Source organism: Otolemur garnettii, unplaced genomic scaffold, assembly GCF_000181295.1.
Source record: "Otolemur garnettii isolate 467f Iridium unplaced genomic scaffold, OtoGar3 scaffold00175, whole genome shotgun sequence".
In the NCBI taxonomy this organism is placed as follows: domain Eukaryota; kingdom Metazoa; phylum Chordata; class Mammalia; order Primates; family Galagidae; genus Otolemur; species Otolemur garnettii.
This window is the reverse complement of record NW_003852570.1, coordinates 2,095,459-2,108,936: the sequence shown is the minus strand read 5'-3', so window position 1 is coordinate 2,108,936 and position 13,478 is coordinate 2,095,459. Positions and strand designations below refer to the sequence as shown.

The window sequence follows — 13,478 nt, the reverse complement described above, 5'->3', positions numbered from 1 at the left end:
AAAAAAAAAAAAAAATACAGGGTCTTGCTCTGTCAGGCTGGAGTGCAGTGGTATGATCACAGCTTACTGTAACCTCAAATCCCTGGGCTCAACCAATTTTCCTCTCTCATTGTCCCAAGTAGGTGGGACTACAGGAGCATGCCACAATACCTGATTAATTAAAAAAAAATTGTAAAGGTGGGATCTTGTTATGTTGTTCAGGTGGGTCTCAAATTCCTAGGCTCACGCCTATGGTTTATCCTATAAGGGTACATGTAAATCTTTCTAAATGTAGAATATAAATGTCTTAACACAATAATTAAGAAAATGACATGAAGGCTATGTTAACCAGATGGATGAAAGTATTTCAAATTGTATACAGAAATAATACACTGTACCCCATGATAGTATTAATGTACACAGCTATGATTTAACAAAAAATAAAAAAAAAATTCCTGAGCTCAAGCAATCTTCCCACCTCGGCCTCCTAAAATGCTGGGATTATAGGTGTGAGTTACTGTGCCTAACCTAGTTTATTGTTTTATTTTTATTTTATCTATTTACTTATTTTTGAGACAGAGCCTCAAGCTATCGCCCTGGGTAGAGTGCTGGGGCACCACAGCTCATAGCAACCTCCAACTCCTGGGTTTAAGTGATTCTCTTGCCTCAGTCTCCCAAGTAGCTGGGACTACAGGCACCTGCCACAATGTATGGCTATTTTTGGGTTGTAGTTGTCATTGTTTGGCAAGCCCAGGCTGGATTTGAACTGGCCAGCTCTGGTGTATGTGGCTGGTGCCTTAGCTGCTTGAGCTACGGGTGCTGAGCCTAGTTTATTGTTTTAAATTCACCCCTCTTTAGACAGTAATCAAAACCTCGTAATTTAGATTGTAAAAGTTTATTGATATGGTCACAACACAAATAGCCAAACATTTGGTTATCTTTGCCACTATAATCTGTCATTTTGAATAGATCTTAAAAACGCATAGAAATAATATTTAAACCATTATTAGAAAAGTAAATTAATACTCTTACTTAAGGCACTTCAGATAAAAGCTGATTTCAAAATTTCCACAGAAATAACACTAATTCAGTGGAGTATATCTGCTTTCCAGAGATTTAGCCAAAACAGTACATTTCACCTTATAGAAGAAGAATATGCTCTTAAAAGGAGACAAATACAAGAAACTGTCATTTTATTAATGCTTATGACAAACTATCTGGAGCTAGAAAGATTACATGGCAGTAGTATTCCCCTGGTCGATCCACAAATCAGGGCATCTTCATACAAGTCTCATAAGAATCACAGCATAATTTTATTTGACCTGAGACAAGTACAGAACAGCAGATAAGGAATACAGAATCAAACAACGTACAGGGGATTAATTACAAAAAAGTGGCTCCATTAAATAGTAAAGGGTGAACTATATTCCCCCACCCACCAAATGTAATATGAAAAACCCAAATAAAACATTTCTTCTGAGGCAATTATATTCATATCTTCTTTTGTAAGCCTCTATTATACTAAGATTTCTAAACCACATGGGAGGATTATTAGATGGCAATCATCTAAAGGCAGTCACTTTCTTTCTTTTTGTTTTTTTTGAGACAGGGTCTCCCTTGGCCACCCTTGGTAGAGTGCCATAGGCATGAGCCACCATGCCCGGCTTTAATGTAATGCTTCTAAGATTGATTTAAAATTACTTTTTCAGAATTACAATTCTCATAATTCCATAATAGTGGCATTTTAGGTTATTCTCTATAGCTATAGGGAAGGTTACAGTTAGATGTAATGATACCATGAAAACATTTTCAAAGAAATTTGGTTAGCACATATGGTTATTTCCATTGAAAAAGACAAAACTCAAACAAAACTTCAAATTTTTACTTTTTATCTCCACTTAAAGGAATATAATAAAGGCTAAAATAACAGCAGCAACAACAGAAAGAACAGCTTTAAAGAAACGCAATTTCTATATGTAGGCAGCAAAGCAATATTTCATGATTATCTTTTTCCATTCCAAGGGAGTATTTTCCTAACACACAACTGAGCCTATTTTTCTCTTAAGTACAAATGAAATGAGTGACAATCTCTAATTTACAGAAACATTTTTGATCACTTATAAGTTACACTGATTTTAGCATTAAGCTATATCTTTATTAGAAATGGGTCACCTTAAATAAAACTGAGGAGGTGAAATGAATCTGAAATATTTTCAAATACAAGGTAGTTACTACCACACTCATACAGAAATAGTAATCCTATATTTAGAATATTTTTTAACATCTACAACTATAAATAAGCACAAATAGCCCTATTTCAGTAGGAAAAACAATGCAGGAGGAGAGAAGGAAGATGGTGTTTTTAAAGGTTAGATGTGTACACTGAAGAATGGTGGTGTTTTCAGAAGACCATATAATACATATAATTTATCTACCTAAAATGAAAGATGTGTAAAGTATACACATCCATGGAAAGATAGAAAAGCTAAAGAATAGATTCCTGATGCAATTATCTATAATAGACATATGTGGCAACACCTGGTCAGGATTTTCTTTCCCCATCTTTGGATAATATGATATAAAATCAGATGACTAAAAGTTAACTAAAGCACTTTTGAGCTTTGTTCTAATTTCAAAAAGTAGTAGTTTTAAAATTTTAATAATGTACTTATTTCTACTAAATTAAATGTTCCATAAAGTTCACTGGGAAGAGAAAGTTAAAAAGGCAATCATTTCCAAATACTTCATAATTTTTACAGGAAATTGCTTGTTAAGGCACTAGATATCTTCTTTGGTTAAATTATTAACTATTTAAATCACTTAAAAAAAGAGGTAATACAAATTACAGAAGTTGTATTCTTCTTTTCAAATACAACGGGATCTTTTTTAACTCATCAGAAAGCTGAAACAAAAACATACAGCAATATATTAGTCTTTAAATGAAGAGTGGGCTTTATTGTTAATACATATATAGTATCTTGATTTTAACAGATCAAAGAGTATGTATGATAATCTTTGAGTATCAATAATAAAAAGTGAGAAACACTGAGAGATCAGATGGTCTTATGATACAGATATAACCCAAAGTTAAAATATATCCTAAATAGAGATGCTAATTAATCAATAAATCAATCCTCGTAATGAAATCATTAACAGAAGTCCCAGCAAAATTTCCATTGCATACAAGTTAGTATTCTATAAAAGAGAAATTATTATAAAACACTCATATATAGAAGAATAAAAGTATATTATAAAGTTGGAAGCTTGTAAGTCAAGAAATGCCACAATTTAATGAATGGAGTAGGAAGTTGTTCAAAATAATCTACTAAAATCTTGTGTTAAAAACAACATGAAGGATGAATTTACATCTCAAAAATATCAGTTGATACATATTATTGTCAGTGTTTATAATCCTTTATATGACAGGACAATGTTATATTAAAAATAGGAATTAGTAGCCGCATGTGGTGACTCATGCCTGTAATCTTAGCACTGTGGGAGGCTGAGGTGGGTGGATCACTTAAACTCTGGCGTTCCAGACCAGCCTGAGCGACAGTGAGACCCCATCTCTACTAAAAATAGAAAAAAACTAGCTGGGTGTGATGGCATATGCCTACAGTACCAGCTACACAGGAGGCTGAGGCAAGAGGATCACTTGAGCCCAAGAGTTTGAGGTTAATGTGAGCCATGCTGATACCATGATACTCTACCCAGGGTTACCGAGTGAGATTCTGTCTCAAAAAAAAAAAAAAAATAGAAATTAGGTTGGGAATGGTGGCTTATACCTGTAATCCTAGTACTTCTGGGAGGCTAAGGTGAGAGAATTGCTTGAGTTCATGAGTTCAAAACCAGCCTGAGCAAGAGCAAGTTCCCTTCTCTACCAAAAACATAAAAAATTTAGCCAGTAGTGGTGGTGCATGCCTGTATAGTCCCAGTTATTCAGGAGGCTGAGGCAAGAAGAAAGTTTAAGCCCAGAAATTTGAGGTTGCACTGAACTATGATGACACCACTGCATTCACCTGGAGTGACAAAGCAAGACTGTCTCAGGAAAAAACAAAAGGGATTATAGCAATTGATACTTAGATAATAAAACTAACTTAGAACATCCACCACTATGTAGGTACAATTCTCTTGGCTATTAACAGAATAAAAGAACCTATAACCAAGATAACAATTTCCTTCCCTAAGCCTTAGGGTTCTTTTTTATTTTGGGGGACAGAGTCCTACTCTGTCACCTTGGGTAGAGTGCCATGGTGTCACAGTCCACAGAAACTGCAACCTCAGTCTTTTGGGCTCAAGTGATCCTCTTGCCTTAGCCTCCTGCATAGCTGGGATTATAGGCACCTGCCACAAAGCCTGGCTAATTTTCCACTTTTAGTAGAAATGGGTCTCACTCTTGTTCAGGCTGGTTTTGACTCCTGAGCTAAAGCAATCCACCTAACTTAGCCTCCCAGAGTGCTAGGATTATAGGTGTGAGCCACTGTGCCTGGCAGCCTTAGGGTGCCTTATGAACATTTTAAGCTGAGACCTTTTTAAAAAAAAAAAAAATTATAACTCAATGTTTTTTATTCTTTTTAAGCTGACACTTTCTTAAACATTCCTTACACTGTCTACAAACTGGATTCTAATCAGATGTGCTGTTTATACCATCTAAACAGCCTTTAAAAGTAGAGGTGAGGCGCTTTTAAGAAGATTAAAAAATATATTTTTTCCTCAAGAGGTGGTATACAGATAAGGAACTATACAAATAGATACGGTATAAAATATTCTATCATTATGTTATAGATTTCTAGATTAAATTAGCTGATGACAGAATAAACTTGATACACATCCCTGAGAAATCACATACTAATATGACCCATTACACCATTATTATCTTAATTTTATATACAACATATCTAAATTAAATCCTATCTCTTTCCTTTAGAAGGTAGAATAATTTTGAATCAAAGCAAAGAATAAGAAAATATTATAAAGCAACATCAACTCTAATTATTACAAGCATAGGTAATTGCTATATAAATAAGAATCATACCTGTATGGGTATCCATGATATTTAGATCTGAAAATAGAGAGCATCCAACTGAAGAATAGTATGACGAGTCCAATACCAGCCACACACATTACTATAGAAAAACAAAAGGAGAGTAAAATGAGCATGCTGGATATAAAAAATAACCAGGGTATAAATCTTAGTCTACCCTTCCAGAGTGAAAAGGAAGGGCTACAAATTACTGATCTCAACTTTCCAACAATTCTCATTCCCATTTTTTAATCTTCAGGAATTTTTTCTTCCTCTTTAATTTGCTCTACTACAATAGCGTGACTTCATTTACCTATTTATGCAATGCAATTAAATTGTATGAAATAATGAATTCCTTTAAAGTCATCATACTCAAAAATTTGGTGTTAGAAACAATGTCTTCCAAGAAAATCACTCATTTATTAAACTTTTAGACCTTTAATAGTGGCCTTATTATTGATAAACAATGACTTAGATATCTAATAACATTATTGTAATAGCCTCACTTGAAAGTACTTCATGCACAGGTAACTGTACAGCCTTATATGAAGAACTCATTCAACATGGTTTCCTCATTCAAATAGTGAGGGGAAAAAAATCTGTCTCCACTAACTTCACATGCTCTGGATTACAATAGCAATTACTGATCTCAACTACATATACTGACCACACAATGTTCAAGTATGGATTCCCATTAACTTGAATGTCTTTGTGTCTGTGAACTAATACTGGCTAAGAAATACCAAAACAAGGGCTAGACATGGTGGCTCATGCCTGCAATACTTTGGGGGCCAAGTCAGGAGGATGGCTTAAGTATAGGAGTTCCAGATCAGCCACAGCAACATAGTGAGACCCTGGATCTCTAAAAAGTAAAAAAAAAAAAGTTAGCTGGAGCTAGGTGTGGTAGCTCACACCTGTAATACGAGTACTCTGTGAGGCTCAGGCAGGAGTATTACTTGAGCTCAGAAGTTTGAGACCAGCCTGAGCAAGAGTGAGACCTCCTCTCCAAAATAGAAAAACCTTAGCTGGGTGTGGTGGCATAGACAGACATATAGTCCCAGCTGCTTAGGAGGTGGAGGCAAGAGCATGCTTGAGCTCAGCACTTTGAGGCCGTAGTGAACTATAATCATGCCCTTGTACACTAGCCAGAGCAACAGAGGGAGATTCATGAAAAAATGAACGGTGGGCATGATTGAGCTGCTTGAGCCCATGAACTGCTTGAGTCTAGGAGTTTGAGGCTGCAGTGAGACTGCAGTGAGCTGTGATCGTGACACTGAACTCCACAATAAGACCCTGCTCAAAACAAACAAGTAATACAAAAAAACCAGAGATGGGGATAACGGAAAGCATGTGTATTACAGCAATGGAAGTTCTAAGGAAATATACTTAGTGACCAATATTAAAAACAAATTTTAGTTTTATTATACTTAGGGAACAATTCCTTTTTTTTTTTTCGTTTCTAATTTCCATATGATATGATTAGGGCCTAAAATGTAGATGTTAGAAAAACGTATAGAAAATTAGTGGTTTTTTTCTCTAAGAAAACATATACATATATGTATATACAGCATCACCCTGTATATATTTGGATACTACTTTTCCCACATTATCTCAAAGTGCTTAGTGCAGTTCCTGGTACATGCTAAAAAAATGTTTATTATTATTATCACTTTTTTATCATTTCATTGGGTTTAGCCATAGTTAAAATTGTGACTATTTTAATATATGTCACAAAAATGTTTTACAATTCATGCCAGCAGTGTACTTATATGGCCTTTTCCCAATAATGAATACATAAATGGTAAACTTTTAAAAAGTCAGGCAGTGATAAGATGTATACTGGCTGGATAAATAGATGTATATACTAGTTCTTTTCTTCTAATATGCAAAGTTTCATTTTAATTTGGCAAAATAAATATTTTTCTAAATCGAAGTCCAGTATCTTCATCATTTTTCTAGAAGATAAAGTAAATATTACATTTCATTCAGGTGGGTTAATTTTGATGACATTGAAAACTTTAAATATAAAAGGAAAACTTCAACTTATAAAATGTCTGTGCTAACCGGCAGGGCACGGAGGTTCATGCCTGTAATCCTAGCACTCTGGGAGGCTGAGGCTGGTGGACTGCCTGAGCTCACAGATTCGAGACCAGCCTGAACAAGAGTGAGACTCTGTCTCTAAAAATAACCAGGTGGTGTGGTGGGCACCTGTAGTCCCAGCTACTCAGAAAATCAATCACCTGAGCCCAAGAGTTTGAGGTTGCTGTGAGGTATGATACCACGGTACTCTACCAAAGATGATAAAGTGAGACTTGGTCTCAAAAAAAAAGAAAGAAAGTCTGTGCTAACCAATAAGAGAAGAATTCAGACTCTAAGTTAATGACAAAAGACAAAAAAAGATGGAAGGGAAAATACGAACACAAGTGACTAATAACCATTTAGAAAAATATCCAACCTTATAATAATAAAAGAAATACAAAAAAATAATCTATTTCTCCCTTATCTGATTAGCAGGTATACACACACACACACACACACACACACACACACGTGTGTTTTTATATATATATATATGAGATTTTATAATATATAAAATATATATATATATGAGATTATCTAATGCTGATAAAGTTACAGTGGAACATGCATTTTTTTTTTTTTTTTGAGACAGAGCCTCAAGCTGTCACCCTGGATAGAGTGCCATGGCATCTCAGCTCACAGTAACCTCTAACTCCTGGGTTCAAGCAATTTTCCTGCCTCCGCCTCCCAAGTAGGTGGGATTATAGGCACCTACACAACGCCTGGCTATTTTTTGGTTGCAGCTGCCATTATTGTTTGGCGGTCCCAGGCTGGATTCAAACCTGCCAGCTCAGGTGTATGTGGCTGGCACCTTAGCCACTTGAGCCACAGGTGCTGAGCCAGGAACATGCATTCTTAAATACTACTAGTAGGAATCTAAATTATAAATTTTGTGGAAAGAATTTGGGATGATTAATACATTATTTTTTTTGAGACAGAGTCTCACTTTGTCGCCCTTGGTAGAGTGCCGTGCTGTGACAGCTCACAGCATCCTCCAACTCCCAGGCTCAGGTGATTCTCTTGCCTCAGCCTCCTGAGTAGCTGGGACTACAGGCACCCGCCACAATGCCCAGCTATTTTTTGTTGCAGTTTGGCTGGGGCCAGCCTCGGTATATGGGACTGGTGCCCTACTCACTGAGCCACAGGCACCATGGAGATGATTAATTTAAAACATCAGGAGAACTGAAAATATGCAGACATAGGACCATACAGTTATTCTACTTCTAGGAAGCTACTGTAAGGAAATAATACAAGAAGATGATGAAGCTTAGCATATCATCATAGTCAGCGAAGAAGTGTTTATTATGATGAAAGAACAAACCTAAATATTTAACAAAATCAGAATGGTTAAATTAGAATATAGGATATACATTTAAAAATATATAGAAAAATATTTCTTAAATCTAGTTAAAAAGGTATTATAAACATTCAAAATCTTATATATATACTTAAAAATTATTTACCTATCATATTTGAATCATCTTCATTTTAAAAATTTTTAGTTTTGGCTCGGCGCCTGCGGCTCAAGTGGCTAAGGTGCCAGCCACATACACCTGAGCTGGTGGGTTCGAATCCAGCCTGGGCTCGCCAAACAATAATGATGACTGCAACCAAAAAATAGCTGGGTGTTGTGCCGGGCACCTGTAGTCCCAGCTACTTGGGAGGTGGAGGCAGGAGAATCGCTTGAACCCAGGAATTTGAGGTTGCTGTCAGTTGTGATGCCACAGCACTCTACCCAGGGTGACAGCTTGAGGCTCTGTCTAAAAAAACAAAAATTAGTTTTAGGCTCAGCGCCTGCAGCTCAGTGGCTAGGGTGCGAGCCACATACACTGGAGCTGGCAGGTTGGAATCCAGCCCGAGTCTGCCAAACAACAATGACAACTACAACCAAAAAATAGCCAGGCATTGTGGTGGGCACCTGTAGTCCCAGCTACTTGGGAGGCTGAGGGAAGAGAATCACTTAAGCCCAAGAGTTTGAAGTTGCTGTGAGCTGTGACACCACAGCACTCTACCAAGGGCAACACAGTCAAGCTGTCTCAAAAAATAAATAAAAAATGTTGTGGCTTGGAGCCTGTGGCTCAAGTGGCTAAGGCGCCAGCCACATACACCTAAGGTGGCAGGTTCGAATCCAGCCCAGGCCTGCCAAACAGCAATGATGGTTGCAACCAAAAAATAGCTGGGCGTTGTGGTGGGTGCCTGTGGTCCCAGCTACTGGGGAGGTGGAGGCAGGAGACTCACTTGAACCTAGGAGTTGGAGGTTGCTGTGAGCTATGATGCTACAGCACTCTACCCAGGGGGATAGCTTGAGTCTCCGTCTCAAAAAAAAAAAATGTTGTTACAAATGGAAGGAAATATATTATGAAATTATTCGTTTTTTTAGTGGTAGAATAAGGGGTCAATATTCCCTCAAATGTTTCACACTTTTATTTTTTCCACATTTTCTATAATGTACATACATTGCTTTTATAACAGTAAAGTGGTAAAATAACACACTTAGTCTATAACTAAGGGGAAACATGACTAAGGGATCATTCGTTTTTCTATATTTAAGGCAGAATGGTAATATTTTGGCATATGACATAACTTACTCTTTCGTTTTCCAATATCCATGTCAGAAGTAGCTGCTTCACATAAAAGTACCATTCCTAAGGTAACTCCGCCATCTTAGAAAAATTAGTTAAGGAGGAATTCACACAAACACAAAAGACATACTACCTTATTATTCCTAGTTTCTCATGAAGAAAATAAAAATGAACACATAGGCTCGGCGCTTGTGGCTCAAGTGGCTAAGGCACCAGCCACATACACCTAAGGTGGCAAGTTCGAATCCAGCCCAGGCCCGCCAAAAAAACAACAATGACGGCTGCAACCAAAGAATAGCCTGGCGCTGTGGCGGGTGCCTGTGGTCCCAGCTACTTGGGAGGCTGAGGCAGGAGACTCGCTTGAGCCCAGGAGTTGGAGGTTGCTGTGAGCTGTGATGCCATGGCACTCTACCCAGGGGGATAGCTTGAGGCTCTGTCTCAAAAAAAAAAAAAATGAACACACAAATCTGTAGCTCAAATGGCTAAGGCACCAGCCACATACATCAGAGCTGGCGGGTTCGAATCCAGCCCAGGCCTACCAAACAACAATGACAACTACAACCAAAAAATAGCCAGGCATTGTGGTAGGCACCTGTAGTCCCAGCTACTTGGGAGGCTGAGGCAAGAGAATTGCTTAAGCCCAAGAGTTGGAGGTTGCTGTGAGCTGTGCTGCCATGGCATTCTATCCAGGGCGACAGCTTGAGGCTCTGTCTCAACAACAAGAACATCTTCCATTCAATTATAAAATAGTAACTAAAATAAGAAATCTTGGGGCAGTGTCTGTGGCTCAAAGGAGTAAGACGCTGGCCCCCATATGCCGGAGGTGGTGGGTTCAAACCCAACCCAGGCCAAAAACTGCAAAAAAAAGAAATCTTGTATCTACACAGCATAATTATTTACTATGAAGATATAATTTAAAAATTAAGGTTAGAAGGTTACTTAACTTGTACAAACAAAAACCGATATTTTAAGAAAATGCCCCACTATAACTTACAGACAAAATGTGAGTTTTCCTGAAATTGTACTTTGAGGCAGGGAACGGTGGCTTATGCCTGTAATCCCAGCCCTTTAACACTTGAAGCCTGGAGCTTAAGACCAGGCTAGGCAACATAGCAAGACCATGTCTGTAAAAATAAAAAATAATTTAAAAGTTAGATGTATGAGGTGGCAAGTGCTTGTAGTCCCAGCTACTCTGGAGAATGAGGTAGAAAGATCACATGAGTTCAGAAGTTGGAGGCTATAGTGAGCTAGGATCACCCTCACTGTACTCTAGCCTGGGCAACAGATATTCTGTTCAAAGAAAAATTATACTGGATATTCAGGAATTACCCTGACCCCATACACATTTAAAATATCAAGTAACCATTTTGAATAATATTTCACTCCCTTGAACTATGTACCATTCTAGAGAGACTGACTTTTGTTTTTGAAAATAACAAAATTTTACCAGGGGCCAGGCATGGTGGCTCATGTTTGTAATCCTAGCACTCTAGGAGGCTTAGGCAGGAGGTTAGCTTGATCCCAGGAGTTTGAGGTTGCTGTGAGCTAGGCTGACACCATGGCATTCTAGCCTGGGGCAAGAGAGTGAGACTGTTGCAAAAATATATATTTTTAAAACAGGATTTCAACAACTTTTTTTTTTTTTTTAGAGAGACAGAGTCTTACTTCGTTGCCTTTGGTAGAGTGCTGTGGCTCTTGACTCAGCCTCCTGAGTGGCTGGGACTACAGGCGCCTGCCACAATGCCCAGCTATTTTTTGTTGTTGTTGTGGTTTGGCAGGGGCTGGGTTTGAACCCACCACCCTTATAGGCTGGCGGGCTACTCACTGAGCCATAGGCGTCACCCAACTTTTTTTTTTTTCAGACAGTCTCACTTTGTCGCCCTCAGTAGAGTGTGCAACAACCTCAAACTCCTGGTCTTAAGTGATTCTCTTGCCTCGGCCTCCCAAGTAGCTGGGACTATAGGCGCCTGCCACAACGACTGGCTATTTTGTTGTTGTTGTTGTTGTAGTTGTCATTGTTGTTTGGCAGGCCCTGGCTGGGTTTAAACCTGCCAGCCCCATTGTATGTGGCCGGTCCTCTAGCCGTTGGGTATAGGCACTAAGCCAAAAAGTAACTTTAAAAGCACAAATTACTACTGAGCTGCCTAATTTTATCCTATTTTAATAAAAAAGAAAATTCCTACCTGTGTCACATGTAGCTACATAATTGCAAAGCCTAGCTTATAACAACCTCAGGCTCTTGGGTTCCAGTGATCCTCCTGCCTCAGCCTCTTGAGTAGCTGGGACTACAGGCATCCACTACAGCTCAGCTAATTTTTCTATTTTTAGTAGAGAGTGGCTCTTGCTCTTACTTAGGCTGGTCTGCAACTCCTGAACTCAAGGGATCCTCTGCTTTGGCCTGCAAGAGGGCTAAGATTGATGATAGGAGTAAGCCCCTGCATCTGGCCAAAAAAGCAAATTGAATTTTAAACCAAACTGAGTATGTTTTAATAGAAAAGAGGTTTACTCTGCAGCTTAGTGAATACTAATAGCAGTAAAAAATTCTCTAATTATGCACACACATATGCACATTGTATGCTACCACGTGAGGTTATAATTAAGCAGAAAGCAAAAAATAGGTGTTTAGATGAGGCCTGAATTTATAATTGGCTCTGTAATTTTTGACTATTAATCCTTTCTTTTCTTTTCTTTTTTTGAGACAAAGGTTCAAGCTGTCGCCCTGGGTAGAGTGCTGTAGCATCATATCTCACAGCAACCTCAATTCCTGGGTTTAAGCAATTTCTTGCCTCAGCCTCCCAAGTAGCTAGGACTACAGGTGTTTGCCACAATGCTCAGCCATTTTTTGGCTGTAGTTGTCATTGTTGTTTGGCAGGTCCAAGCTGGATTTGAACCTGCCAGCTCTGGTGTATGTGGCTGGCACCTTAGGCATTTGAGCTATAGGTACCCAGCCACTATTCATCCTTTCATCACCATCTTACACCCTCTTTTCAACAACCTCTTGTATTTTTAGTTGTTCAGCCAACTCTCTTCTCCTGCAGTTTTTTCTTACTGAGATTCTTTTTTTTTTTTTTTAATTGAGACAGAGTCTTACTTTGTCACCCTTGGTAGAGTATCATATCTCACAGCAACCAAAAACTCTTGAGCTAAAGATATTCTCTAGCCTCAGACTCCCCAGTAGCTGGGACTATAGGCAACTACCACAACACCTGGCTATTTTTTTTTTTTTTTTTTCTTCTTTTTTTTTTTTTTGGTTTAGAAGGCCAGAGCCAGGCTCAAACCCACCAGCCCTAGAACATGTGGCTGGCACCTTAACCACTGAGCTATGGACGCCCAGCCCTGAGGTTCTTTGTAACTACGTTCATGCAAAGACTGATCATTTCTATAGGTTTTGGTTATTGGATACTCTCTGATAATATTTAACACTTGTTCTAGGGGGTGGCACCTGTAGCTTGGTGGGTAGGGTGCTGGCCACATACACTGGGCTGGGGGGTTGGAACCCAGCTACTAGGGAGGCTGAGGCAAGACAATCACTTAAGCCCAAGAGTTTGAAGTTGCTGTGAGCTGTGATACAGCACTCTACTAAGGGTGACACAGTGAGACTCTGTCTCACAAAGAAAAAAAAAAAAACACTTGTTCTGGGGACTGTGTGCCTTTGTATCATAGTCCGTATACTTTGGCTTTTTTCTTTAATGTTACATATACTATTCTCCTTTTTTTTTTTTTTTTTTTTGAGACAGAGCCACAAGCTGTCACCCTGGGTACAGTGCTGTGGCATCACAGCTCACAGCAACCTCCAACTCCTGGGCTCAAGCAAG

General features: G+C 38.5%; 1 protein-coding gene and 1 pseudogene across 1 annotated transcript in view; both read right to left on the bottom strand.

The window, feature by feature from the left end:
* Positions 1–858: 858 nt before the first annotated feature.
* MAGT1 (magnesium transporter 1) overlaps positions 859–13,478 on the bottom strand; it is a 93,681-nt gene continuing 81,061 nt past the window's right edge. The window contains exons 8-10 of the mRNA XM_003800454.3: positions 9,670–9,744; positions 5,015–5,105; positions 859–2,881 (exon numbers count right to left, since the gene is read on the bottom strand). Coding sequence (XP_003800502.2) covers positions 2,866–2,881; positions 5,015–5,105; positions 9,670–9,744 — 182 coding nt within the window. The 3' untranslated portion in view covers positions 859–2,865. The remainder of the gene's footprint in view (positions 2,882–5,014; positions 5,106–9,669; positions 9,745–13,478) is intronic.
* Positions 11,742–13,478, bottom strand: part of LOC100952468 — a 4,521-nt pseudogene continuing 2,784 nt past the window's right edge.